The 23966-nt window shown below is 35.6% G+C and overlaps 1 protein-coding gene across 1 annotated transcript in view; it reads right to left on the bottom strand.

Moving 5' to 3' along the window:
• astn2 (astrotactin 2) overlaps positions 1-23966 on the bottom strand; it is a 407558-nt gene that overhangs the window by 320926 nt on the left and 62666 nt on the right. The window contains exon 2 of the mRNA XM_087790735.1: positions 6828-7015. Coding sequence (XP_087646861.1) covers positions 6828-7015 — 188 coding nt within the window. The remainder of the gene's footprint in view (positions 1-6827; positions 7016-23966) is intronic.

Here is a 23966-nt window from a genome sequence, read left to right as displayed (position 1 = left end):
TATATTTTAAATAGTATCATTCAGGAACCAATATCAAAGTGAAGGTACCGGTATCGTACATTTTCAATCAATTCAAATCATATTTCTTTAGAGAACATGTTTATATCATTTTCTAATACTTCAACTCAAAACCTCAAAACTGTTTCAAGGTTGAGATTATTTCCAAGTATAAATCTATTCATAACCTTGTGACACATCCTTTGTCAAACTGCTCTTGAAAACTGAGGTGTTTTTTTAAATGCTTTTTTTTCTTTTCCACTTCTTTTCATGTAACCCATGTTAAAAAAGTGTCACTTGTCGCAGTCTGCCGCTGTCACATGACAAACAAAGAGACGCAGGAACGGCGAGGCAGTTCGGGAACATGAGTGAGCGACTGACAGCTCAATGCCAGGAGAATAGAGTGCTCACACTTCCGTCTGGCACACACAGCTGACAGTATCAGCCGCCGTAATGTTCACTCCGAGAGCTGGAAGACACCTCAGGGCCACGAGACCAGATCAGAAAGGCTTCTGTCCCGTCCATGATAGACTTCACCTCTGAGTTGCCACTGAATTCTGATTTTTATTCCAATAGATGTGTCATCGGTTTAGGAGTTTTGCAAGATTGATTGACCGTGGATTTCAGTGGCTTGAATAAAATAGTTCAGTGTGAGGAAGTTTCTGAGAGGAGATCTCTGGACAAACTACTGTCCATCATGGATGATGACAGTCATCCTCTGAACACTGTCATCAGTGAACAGAGAAGCAGATTCAGTGCACAAATGCTCCTACCCAGGTGCAAAACAAATAGACTCAAGGACTCATTCATTCCTCGGCCTATTCAATTGTACAATCCTGAGTTCGGGGGCAGGAGTGGAGTAAAAGTATCTGGATGTTCTGTTCTATGTTAGTCTTTGTATCCTTTGTCTTTGTTATTTTTATTTGATCTATGTTCTTTATCTATATCTTTAGACTTAGATTGGTATCATCTTGTTCTCTTTATTTCTCTTTTTTCTTGTTCTTATTTTATTTTGATTATTTTTTATGAAAAAATTTCTGTATTGTATTTGCTGTTGATAATTGAAAAAAAAACAATTTCCCGAAGGAGACCTCCTGAGGGATCAATACAGTTCTATCTTACCCGACCTAATACTTACCCAAGTCGTCCATCGTGGTGAGAAAAGAGCTGAGCCAAAAGGTAAGCCTACCAACAGATCTACCTTCTTGCTCTCAACTATGGCTACAGGTGGTCATTGTAAGAAATTATTGTTGGTTTTCTTCCCCAGAAAGAGTGTGAACACATGGCCGACAAAATACCTTTTTGACTCCTGAGTAGAAAGGTCCGATGAGTCAGCTAAAAGTAACTAGCAATGTTCCAGGAGAAGTTGTTGCGCAGGAGCGATGGTTATGGAAATTGCTCCGGAGAGAACTTCCTTTTTTTCCGGTACATGTTCTGGATATTGTGAGTAGGAGCGTTTTGTCTAACGTCACAAATAGAGCTAACTGTCGATCGCTAAGAAGTCACGTAACGTCGGGGAAATAACGGCGATCAGAGACTGTAGGTAACTATAAACGTGTTATCCTTAAGAAGATTTGATGATGCCGGGGCGTTGGTCAATTAACGAATGACCTCTCGAGGCCTCTTGTTTCTTCATGAAGAGTAAACTCATCCCGTTGACATCATCAAAATCACATTCTCAAAATCCCACATACAACCATTTACCTGTATGAATGAGGCTCTCATACAATTCTGAGTTCGAGGGCAGGAGTGGAGCGAAAGTATCTGGATGTTCTGTTCTATGTTAGTCTTCATTCTATTGTTGTTCTCTTTATTTCTCTTTGTTCTTGTTCTTATTTGTTTTTGATTTATTTTTTATGAAAAATTGCTGTGAAAAATTGCTGTATTTTCTGTGGCTATTGGAAAAAACAATTTCCCCAAGGAGACCTCCTGAGGGATCAATAAAGTTTTACCTTACCTTACCTTACCTCATGAGGCTAGATTAAAAGTATTATGAAATATTAGTAGGCATTTTATAATATTATCGTAAGAGAGCGTACTTGCCGTTTTTTTTTTCTATGTTGTAATTATAAAGCAAAATGTCTATTTTGGACCGAAAATCGTCAAGTTGTCATTTAAAAGACAGGTTTTGCTTTCTTTTTTTAAAAAAAACTGTTTATAGTTATATTTATCAAGATACTGAATAGTTAAATAGGTATGAGGTGTATTCCATTATTATACACAATGTTAAAGGTTAAATCGTTGTTTTTTTTTGTTGTTCCTATTTTCTATTTTTATGTGTTTAAATCAATCATTTTACCTCTTTTTGTTTGCATATGCCACTGGGGGGAGGTCTTGGTGCAGACCCAGAATACATTAGTCTGAACTATCTTGATTTAGATAAAGATAACATACACGTGTTCTTACTTACATATGTTCACAAGGTCTAGAAACATTTTTTGGGTGGAAACGAACACTTTGGCTCAGCAGTGGTTAATTAATGAATAAAAAATTGAAAGATAGAAAATAAATTAACCTAATTTGTACCATTTTATCTTTTAAACAAATTTATTTGTTACCTTTTTTTTTATTTCATCCATCTTTAATTGTTGATTTCGCCCACAACAATCTGAGCATCAATATGTTGTTTTTTTTCTTTTATTTGAGCATCATTTATGCCTTTTTTATTTTTTCAAAAAGTTTCCCTCGCTGACAACCTTGTAATTACAAAACATTAACTGGAGCTCGATTCTCAAAGCGGTGACAGCAACAGCGTTACCATCGAGCCGTCACACAAGCTGCCCGAGGTGTAGAGGCAGAGAGGTGTTGGGTTGAGAAAAGAAAAACGGGAAGATCATCGGAGCGACGGAGGAGAGGCTTGTGCACGACGAGAGGTGTCGGGTGAGAGTAAACCAGAGGTGAGAGAAAGACGGAAATAGAGTTGACGGGGATGCAAGCGTCAGGAAGTGAGTGTCGATAAGTGAATAGAGAAACCAAAATGAGGAGTTGACAAACATGTACGGTAAAGTTCGAAAATGTTTATTTAAGGTAATAGTTCACCCAGAATTTAAATCTACTCACCCTCATGTCGAGTAAGGGTTAGGATATTTTCACAATAATCTGTTACTTAGTGTCATTGGCTTCAATACAAGAGAGACGAGCAGTATTTGGATGTTATTAAGTGTCTTTTTGGACGACGATGAAGACGAGGACGACTGAGCTCCAGTCTACATTAAAATGACACAACATTTTTGTCTATAAATCTTAAAAAAAGAAAAGATTATTCTGAAAATGATCCCAACTCTTAGTCGACATGAAGGCAAGTAGAAAATGAGTGAAATTTTAATTTTGGGTAACACATGTTTATATTAATAAAACACTTGTTTAGATTCGTTTTAACAACAAATTAGTCATTTATTAACTTAGTACTAATTTACACATTGTTCATTGTGTCTATATTTTACCCTTAGTATCATAGCATAAGGTGTTCACTCTGAACTAAAACTTCTGATTATTAACAGAAAAATAAAAAGGTAATTTAAGTTTTTCTTTATAGAAGAAAAATCAATTGTACCCATGTTCTCTTTATTAAGTAATTTACCATCAATAATAATTTCTCTTTTATAGGAAAAAAGCGAAAATGTACTTAATAAATAAATCCTAATTGCTCAAAAATATGTGAATATATATATAAATATATATTGATAGTCATGTATATATTAGTGAACTACCTCTCTTATGCTAGTTAGTTTTCAGCCTTAAATGTATTCTTTATTCCTGTTAATAACCAGTAACCAAGGTGTTGTTCAGAGTGAACTCATAATTGCTTTTGAAGATAGAGCATAGTCATACTTTGTAATGGTTAATACATGAGTCATACATTCATTTTCTGCCACTGATTCTAGTAAATACACGTATTAATAAGCAGCTTATTATTGGTTAATATGTTTCCCATTCTAAAGTGTTACCAAATGTCGGCTGAATTATCACTTTAAGACTCTAAACCATTTGTCTTGCTTTCATAACTTCAGGAGCCTTAGTCAGAGGTTGTGACGTCATTGATGTCTATGTGATTTAGAGATAAATGGAAATCTGAACACAAACATACAAAAACCATGTATGTCAATATACAAAAAGTATTCTTCATTATCTGAAAATTGGATTAAAAGTGATTAGACTATGTACGGTTCTATGGAGAACTACACAAGGTTTTATCCATGAAAAAAGATATTCCATTAAATTAATATCATTGATTTTTCATCTTTGTATTGCTTAAATTGGATTACCTGGGTGCAAAAATCACGCTAATGGTGGAAATAATCAGCTCACGGGACTCTGTGAAATGCTTTTCTAATCTGTTTTACGCTGAGTCAGCATCTCTCTCAAACCAGATGACATTTTAAAAACCCGCTTCATAACATATTGATTTGTACGTCTGATATCAGTAATGACAAGCGGTCAAGCATTGCATCCCCGCGAACCCCCGTTTCATTCCCAGCCCCCGGTGTCAGGGTCGTGTTTTCATCAGGTCCATTTTAATGAATCAAAGTAGACACTAGAAATCACCCGATCCAGTAATGGAACGGTAAAAATCAATTGTCGTACTGACCTCATCCCCGGAAGAAGGTAATGGTCGACGGGATAACATGTCAGAAGGTACAACGCTACAGTGGATAATGCTTTATATCATGGATCTTATACGTGCTTGAATCCCATAAGGATGTCCCGATCTGGTTCTGACGTCACGACTGACTGAAGATCGGATTTAGTCACCAGTAGGCCATATTGGCACGTGCGATATGCATATCGTAAAAAAATGTCGGATAACTCATTAGTATTTATTGTATAAATCACGCAAATGTGCACTTCGACAGGCAAAACCTTGAATTACTTCGACCAATCAGGCGTGAGCTTGAATGCATGTTGTCCCTAGATGCCCCTACGCTATTGGTCAGAACCAGCACAGCCTCAGCGGAAGGCGAGTCTGGTAAACAAGCATGGAGGAAGACGTGGACGGAAATGCCGATAAAAGCTGCGAACAACTCATAGCAGGAAGCGAGGTACCTCAGGGAATTTGAATTATTTCCTTTTCAATACATACAGCGAATCCCAAAAACACGTTTTCTGCCGAACGCTACAAATCTACAGAGCCACCTTGGGAACCAACACAAGGAACTTTGCGCATCATATCAGTCGACAACTGCACAGAAGAAAAATGGGAAAGCGGAAGGCAGCCTCTTTCAGTCTATAAAGTATGTTACGGTGGCTTTTTGAAACTTTGAAAAGGAGTTTGACCAAAGATATCAACTGCCTTCTTGAACATATTTCACACAACTTACAATTCCAGAGACTTAAGAAGCTTTTGTCAAGACTGTAAACGCAGAATTGCTTTTGCACTTTACGTTAAAAATAAAGATGTGAAGGTATATAACCTGAATGTTCATCGTGTTAATGTGTACGATGCAAAAAAATGGAGTATTTGAAATTCTTGAGTCATTGTATTTGCCGAATAACGGAAAAGTATTCTTGTTGATTTGTGTATTTGTTGTTTGTGTTTAGTTTGACTTTTTTTTTTTAATATCGTGCAGCCCTAGTCACAGGATTGTAAATGCTTTTAATGAGTGAAATAACCTTTAACTGAGTAATTTCCGGCCACTTTCCACAAATACAAAACAGACGCATGTGAATTCCACCCCAACAGAATGTGACGGCGCCGCTGATTGGATGAACCCATGCTACTTTTTAAATTTAGGATTAATTAATAAAACAGTTTTTGTTTTAAAATAACAACAGCTATTTATTCTGTCGATTTAATTTTTATCCTGCATTGTACGGTTACATTATTTTAGTCAAACTCGAATTTCAGCATCGTCGCCCATACACATTTGTCATGTGACAGTCACATGTCGTCAAAACAGGAAGTGACAGACACATGCTTGGAAAATTATCTGAATAACAAAGAAGGATTTTTTTTGTTAATATAAATGTTAAATATGTGCTAGAAAAGTCCTTCGATTGCTTTGTTCACTCATAAAAAAAGTCTTATTTTACATTTTATTTTCTTCCCTAGTTAACTTGCAAATCATATTTTATGTTTTAATCTTTTTTTATGGTAAATAGTTAAATTATGTGTGTGTTTAAGATAAATTAATTCATTTTTTTATAAGAGACATGTAGTTTGTTCATTTTTGTGTTGCAGATAAACTTCCGTTCGCTAGATGGCAGCAGTCATTCTTTCCTCGGAAACTAAAGGAACATTGAAATCATGCGAGATCCAGGCCATGACTGAGCACGAGAGGATACAGGTGTTTGGACATATTTTGGTGTAAAACAAATGAAAGTAGTCACGACTTCGTCATGTGGTCTGTAAATTCTGTAACACCAGAGTCAAGTACTCGACAATACTACACATACATCCTAGTTCCTAAAGTATCGCATATTGCATATATATATTTGCACCTGTATTGTGATACGTATCGTTTAGCTAGATTATGGGCAATACAAACCACTATGACTTAGCGAACCGATTCTCTGACAAACATGTTTATATAACCTCCTTAACAAAGATTAATTAATCAGAAATGGTGACCTAAAAAGAAAATGTGTTTTTGGTATCCCTTGTGTTGTCTCTGGGTCAATGTGATCGACCTCCACCACTGCCTATGTATTTTTGGAAGCCAGGGAGTTTGTTCACCTTGACCCAGAGAAAACACAAGGGATACCACAAACACATTTGTTTTCAGGCTACCGGGTCACTTTATACTTCTATATAAAAGAAGTACTTGAAAAGAAACATTGAATCAATCGTAACATCCAGCCGTTAGACCTCCAGTGAATGAAAGAGGACTTACCATGACAGATATGTGCAGCAGATGCATGTGTTCGTGAAGAGCATGAGCAGGTTCCCGGGCCGACGGCTGCGTCGTCTGAGGAGGAATCTCCGATTCCGTCATCGACACGTGGAAGTAGAGCGTTCCATTTTCCAACCACTGCTGCTTCCAGTGGACCTGCGAGATGTCCTCGCTGGTTCCGGACATCTCTGTCGAGACCAAACATAAAGAGAGAACCAATCAATTTCCAATAAAAATAAAGTAGTAAATGGAGCTGTAAAAAATAGTGAAAGCGATGACAAAAATGGACAATAATAATAAAAAAAAGTGGTATTTTATTGAACCCAACGGAATGTTTAATAGAGTTATATAAGAATGACAGATGTGCAGAGCCACAAGGAAGTTTCAAACATTAATGAGTCGTTTATTTTATAGACTTTATTTCTATTTTCTTGACAGTAAGTGGGAGGAATAGTTTTTAACAGAGGCTACTTAAGAGAAGAAGAATAAAAAAAAACATATACAGGGCAAAGAAGAACCGTTTAAAAAGCTGTTGGATTCGATTGAATCCTCTCATCCTCAGTTATATCTGGAATTCTTAAGCTAAAGAGAATGTAATGACTGCTGCTATCCAACGACTGAAAGTAAAATTAAGACTCACATTTTTAATATAGAATATTGTAAGGTACAATATGTATTATTTCATTTTAAACACAATTACTGAATAAATACTAACATAAAGTAAATAAATAAGAAAAAGAGAAAACAATACAGTGATGTTGAATATTGAAATAGAAAACAAAATATCCATAGTTCAGTAAGGAAAGTCTTTTATGAGAAATAATGTAAGATTCAACTTTTAATATATACGGAAGCATTTTTATTTTTATTTTTTTAATGTAAATGTGTGTTTCTAAATTACTTACTTATACATCAAGCAGTGCTGATGAACATTTTTAAAAACCCGTTAAAATGTGTCAAAGCATTAGCTAAAAGCAGCTGGAGTCGACTGTATCCTCTCATCCTCAGTCAGACTAAAGTGAAATTTCAACACCGAAATGAACCAACGCTGTAAATAGTAGCGTTTAATTTTCGAATATTGTAAGGTAAAAAAAATGTGATTATTTCATTATATACACAATTACTGAATTGTCTAAAACATTGACATCAAATAAATACATAAGAAAAATGGATACAGTGCTGTTGAATATTGAAAAAGAAAACAAAAAATCTATAGTTCAGTGAGTAGAGTAAGTCTCAGACTCATTCAATTTACGTCAGTATATATATATGCATTTTATTTAACTTGAAAGCATGCAAGACTTTCACCTCTATCTATATTAAGAAGCATTTTGACAAGTAAATTGATGTAAAATTTCTCCACTTATACTTTATATAAGTTTTACTTTACTTATACATCATGCAGTAGTGACAAACTTTTTTTTAAATACCATTAAAATGTCTGTGTCTGTGTGTGTGGAGGAGAAAGAAAAAAAGGGAAGCATTAGTATTCAACGTTCATTTCCGGTCACATATGGAGCAGGAAAAATCGAATTGCCGGATTGATTTTTAAGGTGGTCATTTTGTAATTGAAGGACAAATTATCTGAAATGACAACAAAATTGCGTCTATCAAGCTCTGGCAGCAGCCCTATAATTTTCAGGAGAGGGCAGATGGAAGGGACGTCAATCATCCGAACATGGCCTCTCTTTAAACTCAGCAGAGATTGTAATTGTTACAAGAGAAAAAATATCTAAATTCAAGCCGGACTATTTCTGTCTGCTTTCAGAGAGGTTTTGTGATTTCGGATCACAGACTTTTTAAGTATGACACATTTGATTAAAGCTTTTAAAAATTAAACTTTTTTTTTCCCTTTGCGTTTTACATATATTATGAGGACATTTGCGTCGGAGAAATTGCAGTTGTTGTATTTAATATCAGCACTATGGATTTTCAGCCACCGAAAATATGGTCCTAAAGTGGTATTTTTGGCTTTTAGACGAAACACGAAAAAGAATGCCAAAACAGGATGTTGTGATGATGCAAAACTGATATTGTGTTCCTGTTAAACAACAAGGATGACGTTTAGAAGATGTTTTATTCATGTGGACTTCTCACTCTCTCACTTGACTGATTCTGAGCAGGAAATGATGCATTAAAGGGCAATGGGATGAGTATGGAAAGTTAAGCGTCTAGGATATAGTTTAATAAAGTAAAAAAAAAAAAAAATCAACTGTATTTACTATGACACACCATATTGGCAAAAATCTGGTGATAGTACGTATCACAATACAGGGGGGACCAATACGATATATTGCGATACTGATATATTTGTAGTATTGTCGAGTACTTGACTCTGGTGTTGTAGAATTTACAGACCAAGTGACTCTTGACAAAGTTGTAACTGCTTTTCATTTGTTTTCACAACAAAATATGTCCAAACGCCGGCTTTAAAAGCTGCTGGAGGTGACTGTATCCTCTTGTCCTCAGTCATCGCCGGGATCTAGCCAGATTTCATTATTTATTATTAATTTATTATTATTTTATGGTTATCAAACGAAAAATGTTAAATTAGAAGTCAAGTTGAATAATAAAATACGGTGGTAGAAATCATGGCGAACGGACGCTTTCATTCTAGCACCTAAAGTACTGTATTTGCAGTTACTCTGTCCTGGTGTACGTCAATTTACTGTACATGGCTTCATTATTACAAAGTTATTCGTGGGATCAACCAGGTAGTAGCCCTAGTTGTTGTTTTTAAATCCTAGTATAGTCATAACTAGGGAAAATTTCTATATTGATACAGATACAGATGCTTTCACTACTATATTGGTTCCTTTTTTCGTAGCAAATCTCAAATGATTGTAAGGAAAATAAAATAAATTATACTTAGTAAGTATGATGTTGAGGTCAGGAGGTGGCGCCATCAGTTTAAAAAATATGTTTCATTAGAACAGGAAAATAGTGCAGAGACGCCATCTAGTGGACTCTGAAAATAATGACACCGTTTCCTAAAGCTTCATCAGACCATCACTTACTAGTCTAAGTACTGCCTTTGTAGTTTAAATATATTATATAGTACATACCAAATGGACAAAGTGTTACAAATGGCTTTGATTCATTGGATTCAACAACCAATATGTTTAACCCTTGTGTAATATTAGGGTCAAAGTGACCCGAAAGGCCCAAAAAACAAATGTAATTGTTTTATTCCTTGTGTTGCTTTTGGGTTAACGACCTTGACCGTGAGATACACGAGGGTTGAATAAAGTATTGAGCTGGAAAAACAAGTGTGCGATTCATCAGTTTCATCCATATGGTTGACGTACCAAATATCTATTAGTATCGTGGTTTGATTAAAGACCCGACAGCAGAGGCCAAGGATTCTGACACTCTCGTCACCACCCGCGAGACAAAAGGTGTGGAAACCCGGGATCATCCGTCAGCGGCAGGTGGAAAAAATGACAAACGGCCCTCAGTTCATCAGCTGGATATTAACCTGCTGACCGGGGGCCTCGGTCACCGGTGTTAGCTCATGCAGAATGTTATCCAGACGTGAAAATGACAAGGTTTTTTTTTGTTTTTTTTAATCTTGTCCAACCAGGCCACCGGTGACGCTCTGAGGCCACCGTCTGCTGCGGGGATGATGGATCACGAGAAGTGAAGGACTTTGATTCATGTTCTCACTTTGTTAAATAAAGTCACCGTATGGTTTTGGAACGTCAGGAAGACAAAGAAAACAACTTTATAAACAGTAAGAGGCGGACCTCAGCTTGCCAAGGTCATGTTTTTGCATTTGAGTTATTGTACATTTTTAATTTTCTAACTGAAAGAATAAGAAGTTTAACAAATGCAAACTACATTGTTAAAGAGGAAAAACAACAAGAGAGATGGGTAAGGACCATTAATTTCTTCAACGCTATTTGTCAAAACCTTGTTTATTCTGTAAAACCTTAAGATTTTTTTTGGCTTTACATTTAACTGATAAACAACTTGAAGAACGTTGAATCAAAATGAACCGACACCTACATGTGACCTCATTTCCTTGGCATACTTCCTCCCTTTTAATTGCTTGTTAAAACAAACTTCCAGGAAAAACAAAGAAGCCTGGCAATATTGACGTGACCTGCGATTCAATCGAAAGAAAAAAAAGAAAGAAAAAAGACAAAAGCAAGAGTTGAATCATAAATCCCTGAGAGTGAACCGGTTTCTTCTGGTCTTTTGAAAGTGAGTCACAAGATAGAGTGCTCTAGTATAGGAGTACATAAAAACATCAATTTGCCTTAATTTGAAACTTTTGTAGTTAAAATGTATTAGTGAACGTAATATGTCGTAACAAAGACTATGTAGAAATGTACATATGAAAGAGCAACTAATGGGTTGATTAAAGTTACATTTTTCTGGAGATGAAATCTCGTTTATAATAACTCACTCTGCTATGATTGGTCAAGAAACAAGGCACACTACTTTTTGTCCCTGCAATTTGGTGTAGTTCCTTTATGAAAAGTACTCATTGTAAAGTCAGATCAACAAGTGGGTCAAGCTCAGTAGGAGGCGCCATTGGCTTTAAAATGAAGGGAGGTTTTATTTAAATAGTTGCTCAAAGTCAAAGGAAGCAAAAAAGTTAATTATATTTGTAGAGCGAGGTAGGCTGGATTACATCACTGATGTAAGGAGGAGTCTGACCATGAATAGATCTGAAAGTAAGAACCACAATTTTAAAGTTGATCCTGAAAGAAACTGGCAGCCAATGAAGAGTTTTAAGAATCGGAGAAATGCGAGTTCTTGTACTAGAGCAGGTCAGAATTCTTGCTGCAGAGTTGTGTAGCAACTGCAGGCGAGACAGATCCTTCTTGTTAAGACATGAAAACAAACTGTTGCAATACTAAATATTGTAAATATTGAAAGTGACTTCTAGTGGGCTCTTAAAATATGGACAATGCTTCATGAAGCTTCATAGGTCTATCAGTAGCAGTGAATCAGAGGTTTTTATTTATTCCTCTAACTTTGATTCCAGATGAGGATAGACATTTTAATTATTTTCCCCTCAGACTCCCAATGTTTTGACTTCCTATCGGATTAAAATTGATCCTTGAAACTATCAAATGCATGAAAGAGAATTGAGCCATGGAAGAAACAAGATTGGCCTACACTTCGAAAATATAGTTTGTCTTTTACAAAATTGAAACTTCACTCATTTTCTAATCACTCTAATGTCGATTTAGGGATTATTTACAGAGTTATCTGTTTTTTTTCAGAGTTAATGCAAAAATGTATAGGTATATCCTTATGATGGCAGGGACCAGGGCTTACTTTTCTAGGCCAAAAAGCTTAATAAAGATTTATTTAATTATTTTATGTTACAATTTATGTTTGTGACCGTGATATGGATTCCTATCAATCTAAAAAGGAACAGATTAAATAATCCCAACCCTTGAAAATGAGTGAAAAAAATGAGGAATAATATGAGAAAAATCAAAGCGTATAATTGAAGATGTTAATGTATAACTTGATCTCCTAAAACCTGAAGCATTTCTCTACTCAACGCCAGATGTACTACAGTGGAATGATCTTAGGTATGAATGTTACTACATATTTCTCCCCAACTTCACTTTACCAATGAGGCTCAAGATGCAATGACTCATAACTGCCTTAAGATAAAAGGTCGAGAGTCAACTGGCATGTGAATTCACCCTTCAATACATCATGGACCTCATTCTCGTCCGTACGGACCTCTGTTCAGGAACCGCTGATATTAGCTACAGGGCTAACACCTGACTTCACACCCACTGGGACGTATATGTGTAGCTGTAACTCTACCTGTCTTCTATGTGCAGTTCACTGGTCCTGTGAGCTCTTCCAGAAAGTTCTAGCAAGTTAATGCAATTCATGAATAAATAATAACAGAATGTATTTTTCACCTTTAAGAATCTGCTCCTCGAAAACTAAAAATGTACTGCAACAATCTTATCTTGAGCCAAGGAAATATAAATTGAATAATCTTCAGACCTCATTTACGTTTAATTTGGTTATTGTCGTTTTTTTAAGCACCTAAAATATTCTACTTATTACCACGGAACTAAGATTTTTCCGAGCTTCCAGCTGACTCTGCCTTATGCTAAAACTTTGTGAGCTTTGAGAGTCTTGAATATTATATGCGCTGGCTATTTCTGGTTTAATCTATACTCGACCCTTCACCTTGAATATTATAGATGCAAAAGTTTGCTCCTCAACAAGTTCAGTGTCTGAACTGAGATGATGTTCGAAGTGTGTTATTGTGTGTCGTCTTCAATTTAACTCTTTCTTTTGTAATTTTGTATATATCTCTATATATAGTTTGGAGTTTGGGATGCTCATCCTCTAATGATTGAAGCGGTAATACAAAACTACATCGATTATATCGATATTTCTTTCACGTTACAGGTCTGTGATTTTTTTTTTTCTATTTAGAATTCCTATTCACCGCATTTCTTCATTTTAATGTTGCGATTAAACATCTGGCCGCTAGATGGCAGCAGTCGAAGAAAAAAATTAAATCCCAAAAGAGAGCAGAAAAATAACAACCCTAAAATCATTCCGAAAATAATGCAAGTGTATCGAAAAATATATTGTATCGGTAGTTAGTGAAACATACCATATCAAATGCATCGTGAGCTGAACACATCGTATCTAGAGCGGAATATAGAGGATCATCATCTCTAAACTATATATATATATATATATATATATATACTATATTCAAGCTCAATTTGAACGTTTATCGTTTGTCTCAATCTCATCACATCTATAACGTCAGTTTCCATAAACAAATAAACAATCGGCAGCTTCCAGTCAAACATAACAACATGTTCATCTGTTGTCATTGTTGCCACAATGAAACACTTGTTTTGTATTTTATTCATCATACATGCACAGTAACCTAGAAGTGTTTAACTATGATTAACCTTTTTTCAACTATAGTCAAGCATATCAGAATCCCCCCCAAAAAATTGTGTTTAAACAATTTACTGCTACTGTATATTTCTCATTGTCATGTGTTCATTTATCATTTTTATGTGAGCATTTCAATTGTTTTGTCCATATTGTGCGCGTCATGTGAGTGTCATGTAAGCGATATGTTTCCAAAGGCATTTATACTTTTCTGGGATATTATTCTAAGACTCTCACCCCCAACATCCTGGTGCTATGTCAAAATTAAAAAATGTAAATAATTTGCAACAATGTTCATTCTTTTGTCGAGACAGGGTTCATTACCATCCAGAAGGAACTATACTCCTTTTTCCTGAATCCATCCATGTTTCTGACAAAGCTAATTGATTCCTTATTTACTTTAAAGAGTCCTCCAGTTACCTGATACTGAATCTCAAAACTCTGTGTAACATTAACAGTCATTAATAATAACGTATTTGTTCTATATTCAATTCATCATACAGTATGTTTCATGCATCATTCTTTCTTGATTGGGAACCTTCTGAATGTCTATGTTGAGATCTATATATAAAACTTTGTTTAGTTGGTGTCTTTGAAATAAGTCATTTCTGGATTTGAAAACTCTTTTTAGGGTTAGGTTTAACGCTCATAGTTTAACCGTCATAAGGTGACGAACCTACTCTGTTCTTTAAGCCTGATGTGTAGTAAAAGAAAACCCATCGCTGTATATTCCTTACTCTCACCTCACCTATGAGCACAAAGTCAAGCTCATGACCTATGGGTTTTCATTGGCAGCGAATAAAAGGGTCTATTCTACCATAGAATTGCAGTTGAGCAATCCCTTTTCCTCAGAGGCGGTTTATGGCTATGAAGTTTTTCATTGCAACCTCAGGTTTTTGTGATTTTTGAGATTGAGCGTTTCAATCTCGGAGGAAGATTCAAGGGCCAAACAGGGTCAGATGGAGAGATTATGTGTCCAGTCTGGTCCAGGAAAGGTTTGGGATGTATTACTTTTGGTGTAAATAAGCGTGAAGACTAGAGAAAGTCTCGGAAGATTCTGATCCTCCATCACCTTCAACAACTAATTGACATATTTAGATTAAAATAAACATAATAAAGAAACAATCATTTGTTTAACTACAACCAAAAACAAGTGAAAATCATTTACCTGATTCCTTATCTACTTTAAAATCAGATATAATACAAAAACCTTTTCCTCAGTGTGGAGTAATCTCTATGCACACTGTAATAAGGGGTATATATATTATTTATTTTACGTTACTGTATCAATATTCATCAGCACCGTATCGATTACTTTCCAAAAGCTGACAATACGATATATTGTGACACAGTTGCAACATTTTAGGATACATTTCTGGGTTTCTAAATAATAATACATTTTAATTATAATGATTTTACGATTAATATTTCAATAACGTATATGTAAGACTTAACAAGCGAATATTTACGGCGTCTGGTCATTTTGGTGTTGCAATTAAACATCTGGTCGCTAGATGGCCGATTTCCGTAGCAAAAGGAACAATTAATTCCGGCAAGATATCGGTGATGACTGAGGACGAGAGGATACTGTCAACTGTTGCTGTTTTTAAAGCTGGTGTTTGGAAATATTAAGATGTTATCTTAAGTGAAACGATCACAAGATATCACTAAAAATAAAGGTGTATCGAAATATATCGTATCATATCGTGAGCTGAACACATCGTATAATAAGATTAGTGTATTGCAACAGTCCTATACGTAATTTTAGTAAAAAAGTAATGGTTATCTGTAAAGTCAAGACAAAATACAAACGGAGAGATGTCTGAATCACACATTGATACACATATTATTGAATATACAGTATATAATTGAATGAGGGTTGTGAAGATTTTTAAGACGCAGTATCTTAAAACGGAGACTCTGAACGTAAACCAATCCAAATGAGATAAAGTTGTCAAAAGTAAAGTAGAACATTAAAATGGATCAATGCTGTGGGCTTGCTTGTCCTCAGAGCCATGAAAGCAACATTACTGCCACCTGCCAAATATAAAGTAGGTCACATTATTAGTGGGAAAAGTAGACTGAGACTGACAGTGAGTGAATCTTTCCCTTTTTAATGGAAATCGGAATTATTTGTAAAGGGAATGTTCGCCCTTTTGTTAGTTTGTTTGCTACTTTTGTTGTCTCTATAACCTTGAAGACAGAAGATCCAGGTGTTAGCATTCAATGCTACGTACGGCTCATTGTAAAAAACACCTGAAATGATAATGTTTACCAAGACATTGCAGGGATAATAGATGTTGCTTGCGCAATGAAAATCAGGCAAAGAGAGTTCCTTGAATAAATGTGCAATCACCGCAGCTCCTGAAAGATGCTATTTAAAGACAAAAGAGCTGAGTGGTTGTGTCCTTGCCTTTTGTGTTCGGATGCTTGTCATTGGGCGCCAAGCCAGACAACGCTGGGCTATAGGGGTACGGCCTCAAGGTCTGCTTGTAATTCATTATGGAAAACATTGTTAACGTGGATGTGTGAATGAGACGGAGTCCACCAGTGTTCAAGGACAAATTCAATACACTCTCAACAGTATGGATTTAAAACAATAACCATCAGCTTTTTCGCTTGAATCATATTAAAGAGGGCGTGAGTAAGTAAGTAAGTAAGTCATTTTTATTTGTATAGCGCTTTTCCAGACCAGGGTCACAAAGCACTTAATCAAAACAATATTCAATAAAGTATATATTTTAAAGATCAAGATAAAACTGATAACACAACAGGAGTTCCAGAAAATCAAGGAAAAGCCTGAACAAATAGAAACGTCTTAAGATGTTTCTTAAAGGAGTCAGTAGACCCATCAAGTGTAGAGTTTGGCGCTTTTTTTCTAATAGATAAAATAAAACAAAAAATAATGTTTTAAATCATTGTCTGTATTTAAAAAAACATATGTTGAAAGAAACAATACATTTGTTCAACCTCATTTGGTACTAAAGTCACAATACTTTTAGAATCGATGACGATATGGGAAAAAGTTCATTTGTTTAGTATGAAAAACAAATATTTAAATTTATATAAATGGGAAAGATGGCATTGGTTACAATGTATAACAATTAACTTAACGCGGTAAATATTTGTAATAAAACAGTTGTGCAAGAAGAAACTGCACTTATTATGAAAAAGTTTCAGGTCTGACACTTAATTAGATAAACAATTAGAACAATATTTTGAGTTTTTATATTGTGAATATCTCTTTACCTTACAATTATAGTACATTAAATGTTTATTACAGTGTCAAATATTTGGTTAGTTTAGTTAAAGATTATTTTTGATAATAGTATTGCCTTATAAAGGCATTAAAGGAAATATTCATTAATCATCCCAACATTTAGCTTTCAAAATAGCTTTCCTTCTCTTTCTTCCTTCATATTTCAAGATTATTTCAAGTACAAAGTTTGGTTAGTTTTCACATTCTTTCACTTCTCACAAAGACCTCAGGAGTGAGCGAGCGATTAGGGAAAACGTCCTTGATAAAGACGTCTTTGTCTCTACTAAGGCCTCTCTATGGGCATCTAAGTGGATTCTATTGAACACTGTGTGTCAGCAGAACTTGCTTTTTAAAGAGTCTGGGATCATATAAGTGTCCCTGAGTGCCCCCCCCCCCCCATTCTTTATCTTATTCTTTACTCAGATCGTTCATCTACTCCATTAAAAGGAACATTTCCCCTGAACCTTTTCCACGGTAAGACTTCATTGTTGAGTGGATTGTGAAGGATGTATGGGAACAATGTATTTATATATTTTTATATTATGTTTTTTTTTTATTCATTATTTTTGTGAAATGTTACATTTTTTTAGCAGGTAGGACCACCCTTTTTGCTTTATTGGATGAAAAACTCACCAATATGCACTAAAAAAATACATTTCTTGAAAAGTATGTATAAAAAAGTATTGGGTCAATTTGTTTCTATTCAATGAAAGTTACTTCAATAAAAAAAAATAATAATAATAATTCAATCAACAATAAAATATTTACCCAAATGTTTTTCACTCTGATTAAAAAAGGCTTAAATAACTCTGACACAACAAATATAACTTATTAAACACATTTTTTTTTTATTTGAAACATGTTTTTTTAATTGAATTTACTTTTTTTTATTGAACTCTGACTAATCTAATGTTCTTTTCTATGGAGGTAAAGTTTGTGTCATGATAAGGTCATGACATATGTATAACATTTACATTTCAGCTTTTGCTAATAAGTTAAGCGCTGATAATGAAGCTTTGTCCTTATTTTAAGTGCCCACTAGGTGGCACTCTATACTCTAAAATTGTGTCTTTTTAGCAGCGATTTTTGTGATCAATGGTAATCTTGTGTTCCAAGTAGTTTCTAAACACAGTATTGTGTCAGCTATAAAATATCGAGGGAGACTGTGTCATGACGCATCTTGTTGATTCAAACTTGAGTGAAAAGAACTGAATTCTGAGGTTGACGTTGACAACAATAGACGTATTTCTATAAGATGATTCTAGAAAATGGCTCTTGGAACATAGAAAGAAAACTACCTCTACCTTCTGTCCTTTCAAACACTAACCAGCATAGATTACTTACAAATTCGATTATCTTAACAAGATATGAAAAAATACCCGTCTTTTTCTAAACATTTCGTTTTTTTGGGCAGGATTACTTGGGGCAGAGTGATCAACTTGTGACTGAAAAAGTTTGCGGGTTCAATCACGGCTCCACAAATTGTTGTGTCCCTGAGCAAGACACTTAACCTCCAATTGTTCCAGATGGTCGATCTGACGCACTGAACCAGGGAATTAATATAAAGCACTTTGGCGGCTGGAAAAGCAAAGAAAAGCACTTCAGGAGTAAGAAACATTTTTGAATACATTGAAAGAAAATGTCCGCCCCTCTGGCATTGAAGCCTAGACATTAAGAATTGATCAGAAAAATCTTAAAGTAGTTAGCATTTTAAGCTTGTTCTTAGCGGTCAGCCTACACTGACAGGAAGGTCTTGTGACACTTCCTATGTAGACTGGAAGCACTCGATATTATTTACTCGGAGGATTTTGGCCCTGCAGCGTTCCCTAAAAACAAGCTTAAAATACCGACTTTTAAAACAAATTTCAAGAACAATTGCTAATGTCGAGGCCTCATTACAAGATGGACGTTACAGACGAGCAGTATGGAGGTATTTGGATGTTTTTAAGTTTGTATTTTTGGACTAAGATGAAGATGAAGACAACTGAGCTCCAGTCGCTACATTATAATGAACAAACATTTTTGCCTATAACTCTAAAAAAGGGAAAGATTTCTCTGAAAATTATCCCAACCCTTAGTCATCATCAGGGCGAGTAGAAAATGAGTTTGAATTTAGGCCGAACTATCACTTTAACTCTTGTGTTATCTCAGGCTCAAGGCAAGTTAGTAAGTAAGTCATTTATATTTGTAGAGCGCTTTTCCAGACCAGGGTCACAAAGCGCTTAAACAATCAAAACACTCAAAACTACTCAATAAAATATATACTTAAAAGATCAAGATAACACCGAGAACACCACAGGACACTCACAAAATCAAGGAAAAGCCTGCAAGAATAAAAATGTCCTACGATGTTTCTTGAAGAGAAACCTTGGGTTTTGTATTTGAAAAAGAAATGTCTCTAGTTCAACGCTTCAGAAAACTGACCAGAAACTGTTTCCTTCTACTGAGAAAAATCTTTAATCTTGGGAAAATGTTGTCACAACATGATCCGGAGCTTGTAATCCATGAGTTTGTTTCTTCTCGTCTGGACTATTGTAACAGTTTGTTTTCACGTCTTAACAAGAAGAAGCTATTTCGCATGAAGTTAATACAAAACTCTGCAGAGAGAATTCTGACTCGCTCTAGTAGAAAAACTCACATTTCTCTGATCCTTACAACTCTTCACTGACAACAATTCATTGTGTTTTCTCTGGGTTAAGGTGAACGTAACCCTTACCCTGCACGACAGCATATGTATTTCTGGTAGTCAAAACACATCCGGCCTTTAGGTCACCTTCACCCTGACAACCAGGGTCAACGTTATGCTAATACCTCTATTAAGGGAGAGTTTCTCCAGCCTAGTGATATGTCTTCTTTACTTGTACATTGCCATCCTTTCACTGAAAGTAGACAGAATAAATTACCTAATGACCCGAGGAGTTGGTTTCCTATCGGGCCACACGCTTGTTAAGCTGATGTTTTGTTTCCCCAATTTACAGGTCTTTTCATTCCTCACTGAACAGGACCTCATTGCTCTGTTTGTCTGGGTGTTTTGTCTTTAAGGAGGGACCGGCGTCTGCCTTAGGGTGTTTACAGGCTTGAAGTGAACAGAAATCTGGTGTTTGCTGAAGAGCTTTATTTTTTTTTTTATGATTCACCACTAATGTCCCTGCGTTTTCTTCAAGTTTCCTTTTCTTGTCATTTCACAAAAAAAAAGGCCCAAAGAAGATGGAAAACATCACGTGGCTCGTCGGTTTCGAGGTTATGTAGGCAATTCATCACTATGGCTTTTCTTCAGGGAAGGGAGTGGGCTTGTGTGGTCCATGGTCACGACAGAGAGGTTGAGAACGTCACTCGTGTCTTGCTCTTTTGTCCATATTTAGTTGACATCATTTAAAGACAGCCGTATTGTAAACCAGAGTGTCGTTGGCCTTGAGCTCTTCCCACGTGGAATAAAAAAAAAAAACTCTATGTGAAGAAATAAGTAACTGAAGTATTCATGTGTCTACACAAGAGAATACGAAAAAAAATAGCCTTCAGACCGTCTTACTAATAGTTCCCAAATCTCGTCTTATCACCATGAGTGCAGTCGCACCCCCTCCTCAGCCAAGGAACTCCCTGCTTGAGGGACTCTGTGTCCTCCTTTTAAGTTTGTCTTTAATTTCATCCCTTTGTTCGGCCTGTGTTACTGTTCATTGTACTGTTAAAAGCTGGCTTCACAAGAGGGTAACGAAATCACAATAAAAAATTAAATGAGTATATTATCATTTAAAGGAAATGTACTAAATGATTTAGTAATTATATTAAGTATTTTGCACGGTTAAAGGGCAACTAAAGTGTCTTAAATAGATGTTGGACTCTATTGTACTCTAAAGTACTCACTTTTTGTACAAAACTCTTTTATTTAAATATTTACATCTGAAATGAAGATTTGTCACCGCGTGTTATCAATCCCGGAACTCTTCAGCTCCAAGAGACTTGTTGTATAAACAAAGCGCAACGTGATTACAGCTACCCTTTAAGTGAGGTAGGGTTGCTTTAGAAAGGTTCTAAAGAAGAAAAAAAAAACATAATTAATGAAAACATCTGTATCTAATATATATTAAAAACTGTTTAATTTTGTGAAAACATTATGGATTTTCAATTTCAGCGGGGGTCTTCTGAATCCCCCTTTTCCTTTACGAGTTGCCCTTTCCCTTAAATCCAACTGCAGATCAGTAGTCAAAATGATCATTTTCCTGTGATTTTGACAAGCAGTTCAAGAATCTTTAAGACTTAAAGATGAGACCGACAGACACACAAACAGACTTTTTATATACACAAACTTATCCGTTTGTGAAGACACAAAATGAGAAAGCTACAAATTGTTCGCAGAAAAACTGGGAACAAAAGACCAGTCCATAAAATCAGGGAGAAATCAAACCACAAATCTAAAGCTTTTTTTTTTTTGGAAACCCAGCAGGGTGTAAAAGCCTGAATCGGAGGATCATTTAAAATGCGCGGCGGCGCATAAATAGTGAGCGCCGAGTTGATTTAAGGTTGAGGTTTTGATGAAATATTATCTCATAAAAAATCCTCGCAGGCAAAATGAAAAAAATACAGGTGGGAGATGAAACCATCACTTGAACCATTACTTCTCGATCAAAATAGTCTCTTAAAAAACTAAATTATAAACAATTTTTTCATTAAAAATCTGGATCGTTTAAGATGATTCAGTTACAGAGGATTGATTGTGAGACACTTGGTGACATACAGGTGGTGGAAACTCAACGCCAACAGGGGAGAAACGAAAATGAATCTCTGTGAAGGAGCTTATCGATTTTCAGAGCCCAACAAATGAGGTTCTGTTTTATAATCGTGGCTCTTGGATCCAACATGGGTTTTTGAAGGCACAGTTGAAATGTTTCTGTTGTACCGAGTATTCTAAACATGCTTTGTCTTTCAGGGCCGAGTTATGGTACTCACACATGATCCAAGGTTATTAATGCTTGGATTTATCTTAAGGAAAACTAATAAGTTAAGAAAATTAAAGACTTGAAGATTTGTTATATGTGTATCGTCATTTACTTTTTGTTAGAATTGATCTTATCAAATTGGTATTCAAAATCTTTTAAGAAGCAACATCAGAGTACTGGTATCAATATCAGTACCAGAATCTGCACTAGGGTTGTCACAAGAACCAATACTTTGGTACCAACACACAAAAAAATGCATCAAAACCAGCTTCCTTTTTTTCTTGAAAGTATCAGTTGGATGACTCTAAAGATTAAGTAAATAAGTAATTATTATATGTAAAGCGCTTTTCTCAGACAATGGTCAAAAAGCGCTGAAACAATCACAACAATACACAGTTAAAATATATACTTTAAAAGGCCAAGAAAACAGAGATACACACAGCAGTCCCAAGAAAATTAAGAAAAAGCACAAATCAGAATGATTTAAGATGTTTCTTGAAGGAGTCACCTGATCATCAAACACAGAGATCGTTCCAAATCTTAGGAGCAACAGCCTGGAAGGATTTCTCTCCTCTGGTCCTGAAGCGTGTTCAGGAACCATCAGTAGATTCTGATCCACAGACCTCAGAGCCCGAGCTGGGTTGTAAGTCTGGATCAGAATCTACTGATGGAAGGTCTGACCATGAATAGATCTGAAAGTAAGAACCAGAATTTTAAAAATGTACTGATCCTGAAAGAAACTGGCAGCCAGTGAAGACTTTTAAGGATCGGAGAAATGCAAGTTCTTCTACTAGAGCGGGTCAAAATTATTGCTGCAGAGTTTTGTATGAACTGAAGGCGTGACAGCTCCTTTGTGTTTAGACATGAAAGTAATATTATAATATTTTATAATAGTTGTTGGTTTAGGTAATTAATTTGCACATTTATAGGAAAACAAATGAAATACTGAATGTTAAATGATTGTTTGTTGACTTAGTTATTTAATAAAGTTTTGAACTTAAAAGTTTTTTTTTTTTTAATCATGGTATCGAAGTTTAAAAAACATTTCCTGGTATTCTTATATACTACTGAAATTTTTGTATAGTGAAAACCAGGCATTACTCATTACGGAAGTTTATTCAGCCAGATAACAAAGAAAATAAGAGATAAAAACCCAAACCATTCCATTGTTGATCTACTCCACTGTCGATATCGACACTTGTCTATCAAAAAGATTAGGTTTCTGAGTCTGTCCATAAGAAACTAAATGTCATGTGAATACAGCTGATACAGAAAATATCGTCTTATACGGCAGCTTTCGTCACCTTTAGGATGGAGAGCAAGTCACCGTCGCTGCTGATCACAGTCATGTTGAGTCAGTGATTCTGAAAACGCTGACAGTTCCACGACACGTTGTCAGCGCAGAAACAAACCTGTGTCATCAAACCTTAACAATGATGAAAGCAGACGCCCTCAAGACACAACACAGCCTGTCCTTGGTCTCATGACACGACGTTCCCTCGACGGGAGAAGGTTCACGGAAAGGATGGATGTTCTCACGACAGCAGAAAAAAGGCTTCCTAAATTAATCATGTGGGAGAAGGAGGTTGGATTCACTGGTTTCTATTGTATCAACTGGAAATAAAAGCGACAAGAGTTGACGAAGGACAGGGTCTGTGGACAGTTTGTGTCGGGTTTTTGTATTTATTATTTAAAGACTGTGGGCGCAAACATGATTAAAGTATGTATGCCATAGTGTGACTAGACTGACTGAGAGGAGTCGATGGCAAATAAACTTACATTAAACTCTGCTTAAAAACACTGCTTTTTGAAAACAAAAATACGATCTCAAGGGTGATGATGCCTTTAAGAAAAACAGGATTATAGCAAAATACCTCTATTGGGATATTGTTAGATATTCCCTTTGTGTCTTGAAAAGATCTTGGACTCTATTGTCTGTTTTGTACAAAATTCTCTTTTCATTGAAATATTGACATTAGAAATTGATCTTAAGCCCCGCCCACTGAAAACACTTTTTTTTTTCTTGAGATTACATCT

The sequence above is a fragment of the Callionymus lyra genome, chromosome 5 (genome assembly GCF_982586985.1).
Source record: "Callionymus lyra chromosome 5, fCalLyr1.hap1.1, whole genome shotgun sequence".
NCBI lineage: Eukaryota > Metazoa > Chordata > Actinopteri > Syngnathiformes > Callionymidae > Callionymus > Callionymus lyra.
The sequence above is the reverse complement of the archived record's forward strand: the minus strand, read 5'-3'. Positions and strand labels throughout refer to the sequence as shown.